General features: G+C 42.3%; 1 protein-coding gene across 1 annotated transcript; it reads left to right on the top strand.

Moving 5' to 3' along the window:
* Positions 1–5,013: 5,013 nt before the first annotated feature.
* LOC118373565 (synaptophysin-like protein 1) lies at positions 5,014–19,134 on the top strand. Its single transcript, XM_035759737.2, has 5 exons — positions 5,014–5,752; positions 7,552–7,670; positions 9,218–9,422; positions 17,210–17,401; positions 17,638–19,134. The coding sequence occupies exons 1-5, from the start codon at positions 5,681–5,683 to the stop codon at positions 17,776–17,778; spliced, it is 729 nt and encodes a 242-aa protein (XP_035615630.1). The 5' UTR covers positions 5,014–5,680; the 3' UTR covers positions 17,779–19,134.
* The last annotated feature ends 1,145 nt before the right edge of the window (positions 19,135–20,279 follow it).

The raw sequence follows: 20,279 nt of genomic DNA on the forward strand, positions 1-20,279 counted from the left end.
AAAAAGTAAATATGAGGTAAACTCCTAGCAGAGCCCCAAGTCCAGTGTGTATGTCTGTCCTCTGGTGTGGTGATGTTGATGTTCTCTGTATCCATAGCCAGAATGATTTTCCAGTGCATGGTGATCAAACAGGTTTCCTGTTATATTCATCAGAGGTGTACGGGGGTGAAGTCTTCATTAAAAAAATAGTCATTATACAGATGATTAACAAAACATGCACATAACAGTATTCATACCTTGGATTTTGTTCAGATACCTGCAGACACAGAAGTGAGCAGTTCAGTCATCTGCACCCAATACAGCTGGCCTTCAACATATTCTCATAGCATACAGTACATGTTCTTACCTTTATGTTGATTGATATCCATCGAATTGTGTCCATTTTCTGTTTCATAAAACAATATACATTTAGATCAATCAAGGGATAAACCTTACCTTAAACTGAGGAAATCCTCAGTTAAGTACCTGCACCTGCTATCCTTTCAAATCCAAACATTTCAGTTGGGCAGTTAGGTTCCGACAAGAACCCCCACCAGGGCCTCCCGGGTGGCGCAGTGGTTAAGGGCGCTGTACTGCAGCGCCAGCCGTGCCATCAGAGACTCTGGGTTCGCGCCCAGGCTCTGTCGTAACGGGCCGCGACCGGGAGGTCCGTGGGGCGACGCACAATTGGCCTAGCGTCGTCCGGGTTAGGGAGGGCTTGGTCAGTAGGGATGTCCTTGTCTCATTGCGCACCAGCGACTCCTGTGGTGGGACGGGTGCAGTGCGCGCTAACCAAAGTTGCCAGGTACACAGTGTTTCCTCCGGCACATTGGTGCGGCTGGCTTCCGGGTTGGATGTGTGCTGTGTTAAGAAGCAGTGTGGCTGGTTGGGTTGTGTATCGGAGGACGCATGACTTTCAACCTTCGTCTCTCCCGAGCCTGTACGGGAGTTGTAGCGATGAGACAAGATAGTAGCTACTACAACAATTGGACACCATGAAATTGGGGAGAAAAAGGGGTAAAATTTCAAAAAATACAATTTAAAAAAAGAACCTCCACCAACTAAGGAGTTTCATCAATGAATCCCACCTACTATGGGCTTGGAATAACCTTTTGGGGGCAATTTTCAGTGCCAAGAACCCTAAGGTTCTTCAAAGAACCCTTGAACCCTTGTTGAACCCCTATTTTTTTTTAAGAGTAAACACACTCCAATAGTCTCTCATTCGGAATTTGACAAGCACTTGATAATGCCTCGAATTTCACGACTGCTGTAATGGCTGGCTGTAATGCACCCTTCTCCCTGAGTGCGTTGTGCCCTTCTCCCTGAGTGCGTTGTGCCCTTCTCCCTGAGTGCGTTGTGCCCTTCTCCCTGAGTGCGTTGTGCCCTTCTCCCTGAGTGCATTGTGCCCTTCTCCCTGAGTGCATTGTGCCCTTCTCCCTGAGTGCATTGTGCCCTTCTCCCTGAGTGCATTGTGCCCTTCTCCCTGAGTGCATTGTGCCCTTCTCCCTGAGTGCGTTGTGCCCTTCTCCCTGAGTGCATTGTGCCCTTCTCCCTGAGTGCATTGTGCCCTTCTCCCTGAGTGCGTTGTGCTCTTCTCCCTGAGTGCGTTGTGCCCTTCTCCCTGAGTGCGTTGTGCCCTTCTCCCTGAGTGCGTTGTGCCCTTCTCCCTGAGTGCATTGTGCCCTTCTCCCTGAGTGCATTGTGCCCTTCTCCCTGAGTGCGTTGTGCCCTTCTCCCTGAGTGCATTGTGCCCTTCTCCCTGAGTGCATTGTGCCCTTCTCCCTGAGTGCGTTGTGCCCTTCTCCCTGAGTGCATTGTGCCCTTCTCCCTGAGTGCGTTGTGCCCTTCTCCCTGAGTGCATTGTGCCCTTCTCCCTGAGTGCGTTGTGCCCTTCTCCCTGAGTGCATTGTGCCCTTCTCCCTGAGTGCGTTGTGCCCTTCTCCCTGAGTGCATTGTGCCCTTCTCCCTGAGTGCATTGTGCCCTTCTCCCTGAGTGCGTTGTGCCCTTCTCCCTGAGTGCATTGTGCCCTTCTCCCTGAGTGCGTTGTGCCCTTCTCCCTGAGTGCATTGTGCCCTTCTCCCTGAGTGCGTTGTGCCCTTCTCCCTGAGTGCGTTGTGCCCTTCTCCCTGAGTGCGTTGTGCCCTTCTCCCTGACTGTGCTGTGCCCTTCTCCCTGAGTGTGCTGTACCCTTCTCCCTGATTGTGCTGCGCAATTGGAAGCCCTCTCACTCACATGGCTCTCTGTCACATGATAGGGCCTTTCTCACAGGCTACAAATGAAGACAGACACAACGGAGAAGCAACTGTGCGGTCCAATTCCGAGGTGCATATTGGAAGAACTGTCCACATTTTCTTTTCGTCAGCCAACAAGATGAGTAGGCCTAACGAACAGCAAAAGCATTAGCCTATGTCAGTCTACCTATGTCAGTCTACCTATGTCAGTCTACCTATGTCAGTCTACACGTTTTTGAGAAGTTCCAATTATTATTACTCAATGCTATAGTTTGGGTAGCACCAGTGATTTAAGTAAGAATGTAATGTCATCCAAAACAATAATCTGTTTCCATTACGTGGAACTGTGTCCAGAATAAGTAGATCCAAGTAAATATATTTTGTACCGAATATTGAGCTGATAAGCTAGCACCAACATTTTCAAGGTCCTAGCAGGTTTGTTAAACAACAGGTTTCATATTTTGACTAGTTTATGTCCCCGGGACAGTTTGTACAGAACTGTATTTCAATGCAACAGGTCAAAAGGTGCCTATTCCTGCCCACGATGCAGTAAACTCGATTAAGAGTAAGAGTTTTTTTCGGACTGATTAAAGATGTTTATTTTCTTTCATTAAGGACTCATGGAATGTCCACTACCAAGTTCTTTATATATGTTTGCCAATGGTTCTGTGTCTCTCCCTTTGAGGGGCTTCCTGAGGCAGTTGCTTTTAAGAGTACAGTTATTGAGACTGTGTACTGTGCAGTGTAAAGGTGCCGGGATCCAGCTGTTGAGGGAGCTCCCAAATTAAGAAAGGCCATTTTGTTTGTTTTTAACGCTACGATTTTTACCACACACGCCAGCACCCACAGACAACCCACCTTGATACAAAATGTACTGAAAAAACGATGTAAACCTGATACACAAAATGTTGAAATGTTCCAAATATCTTTCAATAATGTCTGAGGTACAGGGGAGAAAAACTCACTTAATGGGGTTGAATGACCTCTGACCTCTGTTCTAACTTCCTGGTGAGGCCTGATCACGCTCGCTAGAAAGACTAGAAATATTGGGTTAGATTTAAATGGGCTATGTAAACACTAGATAATTAGGAAGAAGTATATAATTTATCAACAGTCCTATGTGTGATTCAGAACAAGAGAATGAGATAGAGAGAGCACTGTCCCTGAATGAGGGAACCTTTCTCTAGACTATTCATTGAATTACCGTTTGGGATACAATTAAGTTAAGATGGAGTCATCAAGGGTTGTAATTTTAATTTGATTTGTTATTTTGATTTAACAGCCAGTGTTTATTTGGATACATGAATCATGATGTGAGTCATGTGTCAAAAGGGGAAATTACCAGTCCCCTGGGGCCCTTCTGTAAAAGGAAAAAAAATATGTTGATAATGGTTGACAGTTATTTCAAATGGATTGAAGTTTCCCCCACCTCTCGTTTTATATGAAGAAGTGTATTGCTGCTGCTGTTTAGTTGATTTGGTTTTGTCTTGCTTCAATAAAAACCTCACCAGATTGGGTCTGCTGGGTGGTTGGGATGTCTCCCTAAGGACTAGCCCTCTGACTACCTGACCCTGTTAGCCTATCAGAGCTCTTGCATGTTACATGTTGTCCACCCAATCAAAGGATCAGATAATTAATCTAGTACTGAAAACATATGCTACAGCTAGCTAGCACTGCAGTGTATACAATGTGGAGAGTAGTTGACTTAAAGAGAGCAAGACAATAGCTGAACAGTTTTAAACAAATGAATTTCTTCCAAAATGAAGGAGGAGCAAGAGAGAATCTGACAGAGAGAATATAATTTTTTTTCTCAGTTTCACTTACTTAGCTAGCAAATGCAGCTAGCTAATTTAGCTTACTGTTTGCTAGCTGGATATGACTTTCCAACACAGCACTGGAACTCTTTCAAGTCAAGTTAAGCTTTCGGTATTACTCATTTATTGCCACCGGGCCCGCCGGTGTAACTGTTTACTGATGGTACATTAACGTTACTGCATGATTGTAGCATGTTTACTAACACATTAGTTCTATTAGCTATGCTGATTATGACATTACTTTAGCTAATATGATGACAATGATGTAGGCTGTGTGTAGTGGTTTGGAAAGTTTTTTTCGCCTGGTCACATACAGTTGATGTGTTGTGCATTGAAGTTCACAAGGGAAGAGGTGAGAGGAGGAGAGCACTTAGACGTGAGAAGGAATACAACATGACTGCTATGAAAGTGAACTGTGTGGTCGGGTGTATTCATTCTGCCGATTCTGTTGAAAAAGTTTATTTAACAGAACAAATGGGGATAAACATACCTGAATTTGTCCAATAGAAACTCTCCTCTGCAACTGTTGGACTAATGATAACACCCAGCTTGATGCAGTATTGAATGTCACTGTCCATGTGTCACTTGTCTGTCACCTCAAATGTGTCTCTTGACCTGTGTGCACCTACAGTTGTAAACTTTCATTCATAGGCTAGGTTGTAGCAACCTCATGATGGGTATAGGGAAAATGAGTATCATGTAGTAGCCTAAAACCATCGCTGTTACATTGAACTGGGTGAATGGAATATGAATGAGTCATCCAATATGCTGTATTATAATTTACATGTTTTAATTTATTTAACTAGACAAGTCAGTTAAGAACAAATTCTTATTTACAATGACGGCCTACCCCGACTGGCAAAACCCTCCCCTAACCCGGACCACACTGGGAAAAATTGTGCGCCACCCTATGGGGCTAAGGCTATACTCATGGAAAAAAAACTTCCTCCCTTATATTGAACAGTACTGACCGTTACTGGTACAATTGGGGTCAGAATTCACCGCTATGGACATAGATGACTCTACCTGCTTCTTTTGATCTTCCTGATACCCCATATTATGTGAAGGAATTTAAAGAATTATCAGTTTGGTGATTTTCTTTTCAGTTAAATGCATTCAGTTCTACAACTGACTAGGTATCCCCCTTCCCTTTCCAAGAGTAGCAGAAACTTGCAACAAGAGACCGAAAGATTTTTCCAAACAGAGACCGAAGGTTCAGCAGCTTAGTGGGAAAGACAGACATCATTTTTACAGTCATCTGCAAGCTTACACAGTGTCCTTTGGGATAAGAAATTCGAGACGCGCAGTTGAGAGAACCGTTACTTTCCATCGTTAGTCTATCAGTTGTTTAATTTAATCATTTTAGGATTTGTTAAGTAGACCTAATCCTAATTGATTAAAATTGCAACTATCTACCGAGAGAGTAAAAATTACTCTGTAAAGGCTAACTTTGACCGTTTTTCATATTTTTCTCTATTGTAGCCTCAGGTATTTGCGTAGAAGGGAGAGGCATCACCAAAACGGAGCGCACAAAGCCATTGCGCGCAGTACCACGTCATTCTGTCAAACTTATTGAAACGTGTTTTGCTACTTTCTGGCAACATATACTTAATTTTCATTCAGATAATATTTAGATAGGTGGGGAGTCGGGGGAGATGATGACAGGATTTCGACTGAACTTGGCGCCTCTCAAGGAACCGCTGGGATTCATCAAATTTGTAGAATGGGTAAGTAGGCGACACTGTCCAGAATCCTACTGGAGAAAATCTGCAGCTCAACAGTTCTAATAGCGGAGGGAGTTTTCACTCTAGTTCGGGGCTGTGGCCTGAGAAAATAAAATAGAAAATACTGTATATCACGCTTTTTTGCACTTCAATCATATTGCATGTTGGAGCAAACCACACAAGCTTTCATCAGTTATTTATGAACTAATGTGTCACAGTTTTGTTTTATTTTGTCAGTCTCTTTTCTCCTGATTCTGCAATGACAAAATAATGATAGCCTACAGTATGACATTCATTCAACTCTCCATTTTAGCAAAGTCTGCGGTGGGAGGTGGCCGTGCTACATCTGTGTTTGTAAAGACCATTAACATTATACAACCCCAAAACCGGTATTCTCACATGTAGTGTCTGAACCTACAAACCCCGTACCAGTTTAAAAAATGAATGGAAGTTTGGAGGTCGTTTTGGGGTTAAATATGTATCGAAAAACCTCACATTTCATAAGCTTTCTTAGGCTGTATCTCCTAGATATAGGACAGATACTTCAAAACCTTATTCCTTAAGATTTCTTTACTGTGTTTTTGCCTAGAATGTGTTATTCAATGCGTTTCTGTGGGCTATAGTCCTAATGGTCAAATTGAATATTTTATCAAATCATTTTTTAATATTGATTTTATACCTACAGGGGTCCTAAAATTCTAAATCAAATAGCTAAATGATCCATGGTATGACCATCTTAAAACAATTCCATATGTTAGCTTAGTAAACCTCTCCCCAAGGCTTAGAGAGTTAATCAGAACTGAAGAGATGTGATCCAGTTTTCAGGCCAGGGTTTCATTCCTTCCACTTTCAAAACCATGTTGTCCTCAGAATCCATGCGTTTGGAGAAAATGCATTAATCAAGTTTAACCGACTTGTCTGCATAACTCAGTCAAATGAATCCTGTGTGTAGCTATGCAGGAGTAAATTAGGTTAAAAATTCAGCTCTTCTCTCTCTCTCTCTCTCTCTCTCACTGTGCAAATCCTCCAAGATATAGGCTGCAGGCCAGACAGGCAGCAACACCCCAGTCATCTGACCATAGACTTCTACACAACAGGCTATTGTCTCTGCCTGTGCATTTGCAGTGCTCACTAGATATTAATTGCTGTGAGATTGCACAAATTGCTACAATGAGGTAGTCAGTCAACAGGAAGTTGTCACACTGTGAAATGAAAACATCTGCAGAAGGCCCGAGAAAGAAGGGCCTCTCCGGAACCAAAATGGAGGCACAGTCACAAAGTAAGATTAAGTTCACCCTAGACACTGATCTCAGGTCAGTTGTGTGTTTTTTGTCCTATTAGTCCCTATTAGAAAGGGTAAAGCTGATCCTAGCTCTGGGCTTATGGGCAACTTGTACCAGAAACTGATTCATTCTGAAGGTACAGTGTATTATTACACTCTAACTCCCTCTAGCCTACATCTAGAGAGAGAGAGAGAGAGAGAGAGAGAGAGTATCAACAGAGAACAACATAGCTTGCAGCAGAGAGAATGAAAAGAGGATCAAAACAGATCTTTATATAGACCGTTAGATCCTTCTTGTTCTTGGCAAGCTTACTGTTTGTCGGGTGTGATGCTGCACGCGTGCTATTCAATTCTTTCATTCCGTTTATCAAACCCCCCCCCCCCTGAGCTGGTCTACTACAGTATCTTACAGTATGTCCCCAGTGTAAGCAATGTTTCTCCATTCTCCCTGCTCAGCTAAAACAGTTGACCTGATATCTTTCTTTCTCTCAATCACGCTTTCTTTCTCTGTTTTAAACAGCTGACAGCCATCTTTGCATTTGGGAGCTGCGGGGGGTATTCTGGCACGAATATCGTGTCCCTCTTCTGCGGTGAAGGAAGGAACGAGACGCTTAATGTTACTTTTAGCTATCCCTTCAGGTGGGTGTCAGTCAGTCCTCTCTCTCTGTGTGTGTTACTGTGGTTGATACCCCATACAACTATTAGACCCTGCAAAACAATTTTTACAACTTTTTCATCTGTCGGAGGATGTTCACAGTGGAGGCAACAACTTGATCCCATGACCTCAACTGATTATTTCCTCCATTAAACTGAATGAGTGTTTTCTTGTGCAGTGTAAGGACTGGGGTTTATTCCAGGTGTAGTATGACACAAACAGGAAGTGACCTGTACAGTGAAGATGTATCAGGTTAAACTAGATGACACAAAGGATACTTTTTAATTGTCAATCAGAAAGATTTGCAGCTGAAATGTTGACAATATAAAGTCTCCATTCTATCCTCTTGTTATTGTCATTATATATCCCCTGGGAATAAGTACACTGAACAAAAATATAAATGTAACACGTCAAGTGTTGGTCCCATGTTTCATGGGCTGGAATAAAAGATCCCAGAAATGTTCTATACACACAAAAAGCTTATTTCTCTCAAAGTTTGTGCACAAATTTGTTTGCATCCCTGTTCGTGAACATTTCTCCTTTTCCAAGATAATCCACACCTGACAGGTGTTGCATATCACGAAGCTGATTAAACAGCATAGTAATTACACAGGTGTACCTTGTGCTGGGGACAATAAAAGGCCACTCTAAAATGTGCAGTTTTGTCACACAACACAATGCCACAGCTGTCTCATGTTTTGAGGGAGCGTGCAATTGGCATACTGTCCACCAGTGCTATTGCCAGATAATTTAATGTTAATTTCTCTATCATAAGCCGCCTCCAACGTCATGTTATAGAATTTGACAGTACGTCCAACCAGCCTCACAACTGCAGACCACATGTATGGCATTGTATGGGCGAGCGGTTTGCTGATGTCAACATTGTGAACAGGGTGCCATGGTGGCGGTGGAGTTATTGTATGGTCAGGCATAAGCTACGGACAACGAACACAATTGCATTTATCGATGGCATTTTGAATGCACAGAGATCCGTGACAAGATCCTGAGGCCCATTGTCGTGCCATTCATCCGTCGCCATCACCTCATATTTCAGCAGTATAATGCACAGCCCCATGTCACAAGCATCTGTACAGAAGTTGAAAATGTCCCAGTTCTTCCATGGCCTGCATACTCACCAGACATGTCACCCATTGAGCATGTTTGGGATGCTCTGGATTGACGTGTACGACAGCGTGTTCCAGTTTCCGCCATATCCAGCAACTTCCCACTGCCATTGAAGAGGAGTGGGACAACAATCAACAGCCTACGAAAGAGATGTGTCACGCTGCATGAGACAAATGGTGGTCACACCAGATACTGACTGGTTTTCTGATCCACTCCCATGCCTTTTTTTTAAAGGTATCTGTGACCCACAGATGCATATCTGTATGAAATTTTTTCATGTTGCGTTTATATTTTTGTTCAGTATATTTACAGTGTGACACTGATCTCTTACTGAAATACTCTGGATAACTCTTGTTATATCACGTATAGATGTACACTGAAGTATAAATCTGTATTGTGTCCCCAGGTTAAACCTGGTTGCTCTACTGGAGGCCAACACCACTCTGTGTAACCACTCCGTGCCCGTCACCCACCTGATGGGAGACTCCGCCTCCTCGGCCCAGTTCTTTGTGGGCGTGGCCATCATCTGCTTCCTGTACTCTATAGTGGCGTTGCTCGTCTACCTGGGCTACATGCACATGTACATCGACTCTGACTTCGGCCCTATGTTTGTGAGTACTGGGAAAGTAAAAGGACAAAACCTAGATTGAAATCCCCATATGTGACTTGACATTAATATGATTGATGTGATTTGATTTTGATTGAAATTATTTATTTAAGTGTAATACACCTACTGGTGCCCAGCCCACATGGGCTTACAAGACACTACAAGACACTAAGACACTATAGTACCATTTTACTTGTACTCAAAACAAAATAACATTTGACAAATTATACACATACAATAATAAGTACAGCTACCATCTAGCCACACTACACAAACAGTACATTTCTCCTTCTCCTCTAGGCATTGTGAACAAACTGAGAAATCTCAAACACACCCTGTCTGAAACAAAAGTCAAGCCTCTGCTTGTCCCGTAACCAGAATACATCAGGGTAATCATCAAAATGTTTACAAAAAATAACATCTCAGAGCATCAAAGAACATCTGAGATCATCATACAGAGGGCAATAAAACACTAAATGGATTTTGTTTTCGATTTTCCCAAGATCACACATTAGGAAAATTCTCCTTTCTCCAGGCAATCTGTTAAGTCTGCCTGTCTCTATAGCCAGAGGGAGGGTGCGGGATCTGACTTGTGCACAAACTGACCTTTGGCTTCTTGCTAGGTTCAGGTGGACATATGGTTCAGGGGTGTGGTTCTCTTTGATGAGAGTTTACGTTCTAAGCAGGGGTTGGAATCAAAATGAACAGAACCGTTATTATTTTTTGTTCAGTTCCACTGTTCCGACCAGCAAAATACATTATTGATTTCTTCCTAGTCTCTTTCTTGCTTGACATCAAAAGTTTAAAAAAAAATATTAATAGGAGACCGAATGCGACCGGAACACCGTCTAATTGGCCTCCATTTAACTCTTACAGAATTCCACGTAGACGGGGATATTGGAAATTTAATCAAAACCTATTGAAAGACAATTTGTTCTTAACTAAAACAAAATAATTCATAATTGACTTTTTTTTGCACAACATAGGTACAGCAGATCCCCTTATTGTATGCGACACTACTATAGAGGCACAAAATAGGTTAGAGGAAAAACAAAAAGAAATGGAGGTACTTATTCGAGAAGGATTAAGTGTATTATATTACAAAAATAAATCGAATTGGATGGGTAATGGTGAAAAATGCACAACATTTTTCTTGACTCTTCAACATAGGAATTCTACCAAAAATAATTGACAGAAACTCGTTACAAATGATGATTCACCAAATTATATTTTGAAAGAAGAAGCTAAATATTTTATGCATATGTTTCCTTTGTATCCTCCATTTCCACTGAATGATGTTAACTGTAAGGATTTATTTCCTAATAATACTAATGATACTAATAATGTAAAATTAACACATTTACAGAAAGACCTGTGTGAAGGCCATCTTACAGAAGAGGACATTTTGAGGAAATAAAATATTTTCAGTTTGGAAAAACACCAGGGCTTGACAGTATACCAGTAGAACTATATCATACATTTTTTGATGTACTCAAATATCCATTATTAGCATGTTTTAATTACTCTAATACTAATGGTAGACTTTCAGGTACTCAACAGGACGGTCTGATTTCATAACTTCTAAAACAGGACCCACATGGTAAGTATAAAGATCCAGTCCATTTAAATTGGAGGCCTCTAACACTTCAATGTTGTGATGTGAAAATCCTGGTGAAATGCGTATCACATAGAATAAAAAAGGTTTTACCAGATAGTGTTCATCCTGATCAGACAGGTTTTTTACATTGACGGTATATTGGAGATAATATACGACAATTACTTGAAACAATTGAACATTATGAAACATCGAAGATACCAGGCCTGGTCTTCATAGCAGATTTTGAAAAGGCGTTTGATAAAGTAAGTCTAGAATGTCTATATAAATGCCTTCATTACTTTAATTTTGATGAATCTCTTATACAATTGGTTAAAGTTATGTACAGCAACCCCAGATGTAAAATAGTAAATAATGGATACTTCTCAGAAAGTATTGAGCTTTTAAGAGGAGTAAAGCAAGGCTGTCCGTTGTCTCCATATCTATTTATTATGGCCATTGAAATGCTAGCTATTAAAATTAGATCCAACAAGAACATCAATGGGTTAGAAATTCTGGGGATGAAAACAAAAGTGTCAATGTATGTCTAGTTTTTTTCTTAAGTCCGCAATCTGGATCCCTGCACAGTCTCATTGAAGATCATGATCACTTTTCTAGCTTCTCTGGATTAAAACCTAATTATGACAAGTGTACCATATGTATTTATTGGATCGTTAAAAAATACAGTGTTTACACTACCTTGTAGTTTACCAAGAAAATGGGTGGATGGTGAAGTAGACATGCTTGGTATTCAAATCTCAAAAAATATAAATGAATTTACCACAAATAATTTCAGTAGAAAGTTAGCAAAAATAGATGAGATTCTGCAACTATGGAGAGGTAAATAGTTGTCTATTTATGGAAAAATCACATTGATTAACTCTTTGGTCCTATCAAAGTTTACTTACTTACTAATGGCATTGCCTACTCCAGATGACTCCATTTTTAAAATCGTATGAGCAAAAAAAATGTCATTTTATTTGGAATGCTAAGCCAGAGAAAATTAAACATGCATATTTATACAATGAATATGAGTTTGAGGGGCTAAAATTATTAAATATTAAAGCTTTAAACCTCTCACTAAAAGCTCACCTCATACATAAATTATACTTAAACCCAAATTGGTTCTCCGGTAGATTATTAAAGAAAGGCTCATCCTTTGTTCAAAAATGGCCTTTTTGCCTTCATACAGATTACAACTTCTCATTTCCGACTAATTCTGTTTAAAGTATCGCCCTTTCTTAAACACGCCAAACAAAGCTGGTTACAATTTCAGTTTTATCCTCCAGAAAAGATAGAACAAATATTACAACAAATGTCATGGTTAAACTCAAATATACTGATTAATAAAAAAACATTCTTAATGGATTTTAAAAATATTTGTAATTATATTTGTTAGTGATACTATGAATAGAAACGGAGGCGGTATATGCAGTTACTGAAAATATATGGAAATATCTGTTCAATCAAAATGTACAACCAACTGATTGCTGTCACGCCCTGGCCATAGAGAGGCTTTTATTCTCTATTTTGTCTAGGCCAGGGAGTGAGTGTGGGCATTCTAGTTTCTTTATTTCTATGTTTTCTATTTCTTTGTTTTTGGCCGAGTGTGGTTCTCAATCAGAGGCAGCCGTCTATCGTTGTCTCTGATTGGGAATCATACTTAGGCAGCCTTTTTCCCACCTGTGTTTTGCAGGTAGTTATGTTCTGTATAGTTTATTAGCCTTACAGAGCTGTTTGTTTTTTCACTTTGTTATTTTGTTCGAGTGTTTTTTGATCAATAAAAATCATGAACACTTCCCACGCTGCGCTTTGGTCCGATCCTCATTCTGACGAGAGACGTAACAGAACTACCCACCACCAAAGGACTAAGCAGCTTGGCCAGGAGGAGCAGGGATCCTTGGCCCGGGAGAAGAGTGAGTGGAGGACCTCATGGACATGGGAGGAGGTTATGGCAGGGGACAAGACCCTGCCATGGAAACAGGAGGAAACTGCAAGGGAGGAGCGGCGGCGATACCAGGAGTCACAGCAACGAGGCCCAAAAATGTTTTTTGGAGGGGGGCACACGGGGAGAGTGGCAGAGTCAGGGTTCAGACCTGAGCCAACTCCTCGTGCTTACTGTGGGGAGCGAGTGACCGGTCAAGCACCATGCTATCCGGTTCCGCGCACCATGCCTTCAGTGCGCATCCACAGCCCGGTGCGCTCTATGCAAGTTCCCCGCAGTGGCCGTGCTAGAGTGGGCATTCAGCCAGGACGGATTGTGCCGGCTCAGCGTTCCTGGCCTCTGGTGCGTCTCTTCGGCCCAGGTTATCCTGCACCAGCTCTACACACGGTGTCCCCGGTTCGCCAGCAAAGCTCAGTGCGGCCTGTTCCAGCTCCCCACACTTGCCGGGCTAAGGGGGGTATCCAGCCAGGACGAGTTATGCAAGCTCTGCGCTCCAGACCTCCAGTGTGCCTCCACGGTCCAGTGTGTCCTGTGCTGGTCTACGCACTATGCCTCCAGTGCGCTGTCATAGCCCAGTGCATCTTGTGCCAGCTCTCCACGTTCACCGAGCTGGAGTGGGTATCCAGCCAGGACGTGTTGTGGCAGCTCCACTCACTAGGCTGCCAGTACGTCTCCTCAGTCCGGTGAGACCTGTTCCAGCTCCATGTTCAAAGCCTCCAGTGATGATCCATGGCACGAAGCCTCCAGTGATGATCCATGGCACGAAGCCTCCAGTGATGATCCATGGCACGAAGCCTCCAGTGATGATCCATGACACGGAGCCTCCAGGGATGATCCATGGCCCGGAGCCTGCAGTGAGGATCCATGGCACGGAGCCTCCAGCATTGATCCGCGGTCCGGAGCCTCCAGCGACAGTCCCCGGTCCGGAGCCTGAAGCAATGGTCCCGATTCGGAGCCTGCAGCGATGATCGGTGGTCTGGTTCTGTCGGCGATGATCTGCTGCCCGGTTCCTCCAGTGAAGGCCCATGCACCAGGGCCACCACCAAAGCGAAGGGATCTGCGGGTGGAGGGGGGTCTACGTCCCGCACCGGAGCCGCCGCCGTGAAGAGATGCCCACCCGGACCATCCTCTTTAGAGTCAGGTTTTGCGGCCACAGTCCGCACCTTTTATTTATTTATTTTTTTTGGGGGGTTACTGTCACGCCCTGGCCATAGAGAGGCTTTTATTTTCTATTTTGGCTAGGCCAGGGTGTGAGAGGCAGCTGGCAGAGTGTGGTTCTCAATCAGAGGCAGCCGTCTATCGTTGTCTCTGATTGGGAATCATACTTAGGCAGCTTTTCCAACCTGTGTTTTGTGGGTAGTTGTTTTCTGTATAGTTTATTTGCCTTACATAACTGTTTGTTTTTTCACTTTGTTAGTTTGTTCGAGTGTTTTTTGATCAATAAAAATCATGAACACTTCCCACGCTGCGCTTTGGTCTGATCCTCATTCTGACGAGAGACATTATACAATTGCAGCATTACCTCAAAAATGTAGGAGACAAGTGGAAAAGGAAGAAGGCAGGGAACTTGTTTGCCTGCCATATATTAAAGATACAAATTGGCTGAAAGGAACTGGCATAAATAGAAAATATTCCAGTTTAATTTGAGGACAAAAATGTTGACAGCTGCGCCATTCAGGTTGGAAAATAAATGGAAGAAATTTTCGATGTACCAATTCCATGGCACATCATTAATGAACTGGTACAAAAAACTACACTTGATTCAACACTTAGAGTTTTCAATTTAAATTATTATATAAAATTCTTGCCACCAACAGAATGCTATATACAGTGGGGCAAAAAATTATTTAGTCAGCCATCAATTGTGCAAGTTCTCCCACTTAAAAAGATGAGAGAGGCCTGTAATTTTCATCATAGGTACACTTCAACTATGACAGACAAAATGAGAAAGAAAATCCAGAAAATTACATTGTAGGATTTTTAATGAATTTATTTGCAAATTATGGTGGAAAATAAGTATTTGGTCAATAACAAAAGTTTATCTCAATACTTTGTTATATACCCTTTGTTGGCAATGACAGAGGTCAAACGTTTTCTGTAAGTCTTCACAAGGTTTTCACACACTGTTGCTGGTATTTTGGTTCATTCCTCCATGCAGATCTCCTCTAGAGCAGTGATGTTTTGGGACTGTTGCTGGGCAACACAGACTTTCAACTCCCTCCAAAGGTTTTCTATGGGGTTGAGATCTGGAGACTGGCTAGGCCACTCAAGGACCTTGAAATGCTTCTTACGAAGCCACTCCTTTGTTGCCCGGGCAGTGTATTTGGGATCATTGTCATGCTGAAAGACCCCGCCACGTTTCATCTTCAATGCCCTTGCTGATGGAAGGAGGTTTTCACTCAAAATCTCACGATACATGGCCCCATTCATTCTTTCCTTTACACGGATCAGTCGTCCTGGTTCCTTTGCATAAAAACAGCCCCAAAGCATGATGTTTCCACCCCCATGCTTAACAGTAGGTATGGTGTTCTTTGGATGCAACTCAGCAATCTTTGTCCTCCAAACACGACGAGTTGAGTTTTTACCAAAAAGTTATATTTTGGTTTCATCTGACCATATGATCATCCAAATGATCATCCAAATGCTCTCTAGCAAACTTCAGACGGGCCTGGACATGTACTGGCTTAAGCAGGGGGACACGTCTGGCACTGCAGGATTTGAGTACCTGGCAGCGTAGTGTGTTACTGATGGTAGGCTTTGTTACTTTGGTCCCAGCTCTCTGTAGGTCATTCACTAGGTCCCCCCGTGGGGTTCTGGGATTCTTGCTCACCGTTCTTGTGACCATTTTCACCCCACGGGGTGAGATCTTGCGTGGGGCCCCAGATCGAGGGAGATTATCAGTGGTCTTTTATGTCTTTCATTTCCTAATAATTGCTCCCACAGTTGATTTCTTCAAACCAAGCTGCTTACCTATTGCAGATTCAGTCTTCCTAGCCTGGTGCAGGTCTACAATTTTGTTTCTGGTGTCCTTTGACAGCTCTTTGGTCTTGGCCATAGTGGAGTTTGGAGTGTGACTGTTTGAGGTTGTGGACAGGTGTCTTTTATACTGATAACAAGTTCAAACTGGTGCCATTAATACAGGTAACGAGGGGAGGACAGAGGAGCCTCTTAAAGAATAAGTTACAGGTCTGTGAGAGCCAGAAATCTTGCTTGTTTGTAGGTGACCAAATACTTATTTTCCACCATAATTTGCAAATAAATTCATTAAAAATCCTACAATGTGATTTTCTGGATTTATTTTTCTCATTATGTCTGTCATAGTTGAAGTGTACCTGTGATGAAAATTACAGGCCTCTCTCATCTTTTTAAGTGGGAAAACTTGCACAATTGGTGGCTGACTAAATACTTTTTTGCCCCACTGTATATATTTAGCTCGACATTAAATTAATTCACCAACAGATAGAACAGCTTGCTATGGAGTGGGCAAGCTGCAGTATGTACATGCATTGAACAGACAAGTGTATTGTAGGGTGCGAGATGTGACTGAAACACCAGTCTCAATGTCAACAATGAAGAGGCGCACCCTGGATGCTGGCCTTCTAGACAGAGTTCCTCTATCCCAGTGTCTGTGTTCTTTTGCCCATCTTAATCTTTTATTTTTATTGGCCAGTCTGAGACTGGTGTTGTGCAGGTATTATTTAATGAAGCTGCCAGTTGAGGACTTGTGAGGTGTCTGTTTCTCAAACTAGACACTCTAATGTACTTGTCCTGTTGCTCAGTAATGTACTTGTCCTGTTGCTCAGTTTTGCACCGGGGCCTCCTACTCCTCTTTCTATTCTGTCTCGAGATAGTTTGAGCTGTTCTGTGAAGGGAGTAGTTCACATCATAAATCTTGTGCAACACATCATTTCTCAGTGTTCTGAGATGTATGTTTTTGTTGTACATCGTCTCTGTCCAAAAAAACGCAATAAAAAAATAGGCCTACGTGTTTTAAGCCAATGTCTTGAGTTATTCATGCATATCTTCCAGTAGGATGTGAACAAATTGATTTGGCATGGTCCTACAACAGTTTTTTTCTGTATTTTGATTACTCCTCTGGTCATTGTCACGCCAACCAAGACATCACACATAGACCAGGCTACAATTGTATGCACTTCCTTATCCATTTTGAACCTTGCTTAAACAAAGTGGTTCCAACGAGGTCAAAGTAAGTGATGATGACTTCGGTTCCCTCTTCCCTCTCTTCCCCCAGGATTTTGGTCTGACGGCAGCGATTGCCTTCCTGTGGCTCGTGTGTTCGTCAGCATGGGCCAAGGGGCTGCAGAACGTGAAGGATGCCACCGGGACAGCGGGCATCACCTCCACACTGGCACTCTGCAAGGAGAGCGATGTGGCCTGCGAGGTCACTGACTTTGCCAACATGCGCACCCTCAATGTCTCTGTGGTGAGTAACTCAACCGTTCTTTTATCTTCTTATAGATGATGCTTGTTAATGAGAATGTATCGAGTTCACATTCACTTGAATTACATGATAATTACATAGATAAAAAAGAGATCAAATGTAACGTTTTCCTTTAGTTTTTCTACACATCCAACAGAAATACTGTGTTCGCCATGCTCACTTATGTTTGACCATGTGGTCTCACTCTGACTAAAGTGATCTCTGCCTCTCTCCTCTAGGTGTTTGGGTACCTGAATATGATTGTGTGGGCGGGCAACGCCTGGTTTGTGTACAAGGAGACCCGCTGGCATTCTCAGAAGTACACTGCCCAGCAGGGGGCTGGGGCCGGGCGTGGTCAACAAGTCCCTGCTGCTATCTAATACTCTACTGCACGTCCAATGCACAAAATAACCCTGACACACCCTAAGTACTCCTGTAGATCGGAGAGGATTGGATAGATACACTATAAGCTTTATGGTAATAGGCAGCTTCATCTTGCCTGCTGATTGTCTGGGTGGAAATGGGCCATATCTATACTGTGCCTTAATTATCAATATCTATGCTTTGTTGAATATATCTGTGCCTTCAATACCTTTCCCAGTATTGGCCCATGCCTTTATGTGCCTTAGCATGCCAATGCTTTCTCTCCTCGTGCCTTCTCTAACCTCTAAACCGGTGCCTTCTCTTACCAGTAAACCCCACGAAGCCCTGGTACGTTCTCCTAAGCTGTGGTACAGACTCATTGACAGCATTTGTGCGCTTTGACCTACAACTATCTTTCTGCTGGGCATTTCTGCCAAACCCTAATCTGGGATAGTTCAGATTCTTAAACAATGCGTCCTTTCACCTCACGGCCTAGAACTTGCCTCTTTTTGCCAAGTGTAGCAGTCTTGCTTCCGTCCCTCTCCTTGTCCCAACCTGGGCTCGAACCAGGGACCCTCTGAACACATCAACAACTGCCTCCCACGAAGCATCATTACCTATCGCTCCACAAAAGCTGAGGCCCTTGCAGAGCAAGGTAAACAACTACTCCAATGTCTCAGAGCGAGTGACGTCAACAATTGAAACGCTACTAGCGCGCACCGCTAACTAGCTAGCCATTTTACACCGTTTACACAAGGATGCATGTGTCCCTGAATGTACCGCTGGCCTTGTGCTTTCTTAAATGTAACATTTTTGAAACCATTTTTTAAAATTTGTTTCATTTGAAACTTAAGTAGAACTTTCCAATCTTGATCTTGTATCTTTCAATGTCATCTTCTGTTGAGAAGACCGATGTTTAAATATGTTCTTTAGTCCTTCATGTTTTTTCTACTTTGTATTATATGCTGTTTGTTGAACCACAGCCACTAAGAAATTGTGCACTGTCTGTGCATGTGCTGGCTTTATGCATTGAAATCTCCTGTTGTTTTGATGATTGCTTAAACAATGTTTTCAATGATTATTTCTTGTCATTACCTTTGCATTTCTGATCTATTTTCTGTTATTACCTTTGATATAATAAAAGTGTAACTTGAAGTGCTTGTGTATGGAAGGCCAATGTTGAGTGTATGTGTGTTTGTAATGTCTGGTATACTGGTTATGCCACTGTCTTCCTCTTGCAATCATTAGACCAACTTTAGCTTTATGGAGGACTTGTATGTATCTGCCCTGTTGTGGAGAGAGACAGAGCTGTCCTTTCCACAATATGCAAATAATGTCTTCTTTCTTTTTTGAATAAAAACCAATGAATTTCCTACAGTCTGTTTCCTTTTATCATATAAAAGTAGATGTATCCCTTTCTCTCTCTGGTAATATTTACTTAATTGACAAGCCATACTGGGGAGGTTGCGGGAGATTTCTGACTCAAAGACTCATGATGACATAATGCAGCTTTTGTTTCATGATTTGTCCTGTGACCTCACTGTTTACTGTTTGTCTGGAGAACAAACAGGACACTATCTGGTAAAGCTGCTCCAGTGTGTCTGAGCTGATCACTGACATCCTTAATGCATCAATCCTCCCTTCCTTAAAGTACTCATCTGACATGACTGGATAATTGTAATCTGTGTGATCATTGTTTAGACCTACCAGACTGTCTTTGAGAGTTATAATTACTTCCTGGAAGGGGAGGATGAAATTATGCAACATTATAGTAGCCTATTGGAACATGGCTCAAGTTTTCCACCCAGTGATGTCCTGCAGCTAGAGAATCACTGTTACATGCTCAGTCATGTGGTCTGTGGTATGCCAAACTGACACGTGCAGAAGGCATGGAGCCCTATTGGCTTTGGTTCCTGTTCAACACCAGCCCGACTATCACTGATTGATTACTACTGTTATTACACAGTCTGTAAATATAACACAGGTTTGACCACTCAGCCACACATTTCTCCAACAATCACTTGCTGAATGTTGGATGGGTACTGACTATGGATATTTTCACAAACATCACCATACCAATGAGCCAATGTCGTAGGCTACTGTCTGTCCATCATTGAGTGGAGACGCTATTTCCAATTCCAACCACAAGAGGTCAATGCTGGGTCATTTTTTGTTGTGCCATGGAGCTGAAGAGCACTTGCAACAATTTATATAATTCCTCTGCCAAATTTGTGATCAGCAAGAGTGACATTTTATATTATAACGTGTGTGGGCAGCAAATGGTATTTTGTTTGTGTAGTGCAAAAGTGTCCAACATTTTTGTCTGTAGTACAATTATTATTGTCCGACTAGGATATTGCTGCTTCATAACGACTGCACGTTGTTGTACTGTATTATACTGTAATTTTACTCATATATTGGTCAAGTGTGCTGTACATTACATTTGCTATTGCCAGCCTAAAATATTATACTGTTACTGAAACATGAACTAAAACATATTTAATATGTAAGACATTGT

This window comes from Oncorhynchus keta, chromosome 13, assembly GCF_023373465.1.
Source record: "Oncorhynchus keta strain PuntledgeMale-10-30-2019 chromosome 13, Oket_V2, whole genome shotgun sequence".
Classification (NCBI taxonomy): Eukaryota; Metazoa; Chordata; class Actinopteri; order Salmoniformes; family Salmonidae; genus Oncorhynchus; species Oncorhynchus keta.

Bases quoted from the DNA above. Each gene is read 5' to 3' on its own strand.
- LOC118373565 (XM_035759737.2), top strand. From the start codon at position 5,681: ATGATGACAGGATTTCGACTGAACTTGGCGCCTCTCAAGGAACCGCTG. The intron at 5,753-7,551 runs GTAAGTAGGCGA...TGTTTTAAACAG, and splicing joins TCATCAAATTTGTAGAATGG to CTGACAGCCATCTTTGCATT. The intron at 9,423-17,209 runs GTGAGTACTGGG...CTCTTCCCCCAG, and splicing joins CTGACTTCGGCCCTATGTTT to GATTTTGGTCTGACGGCAGC.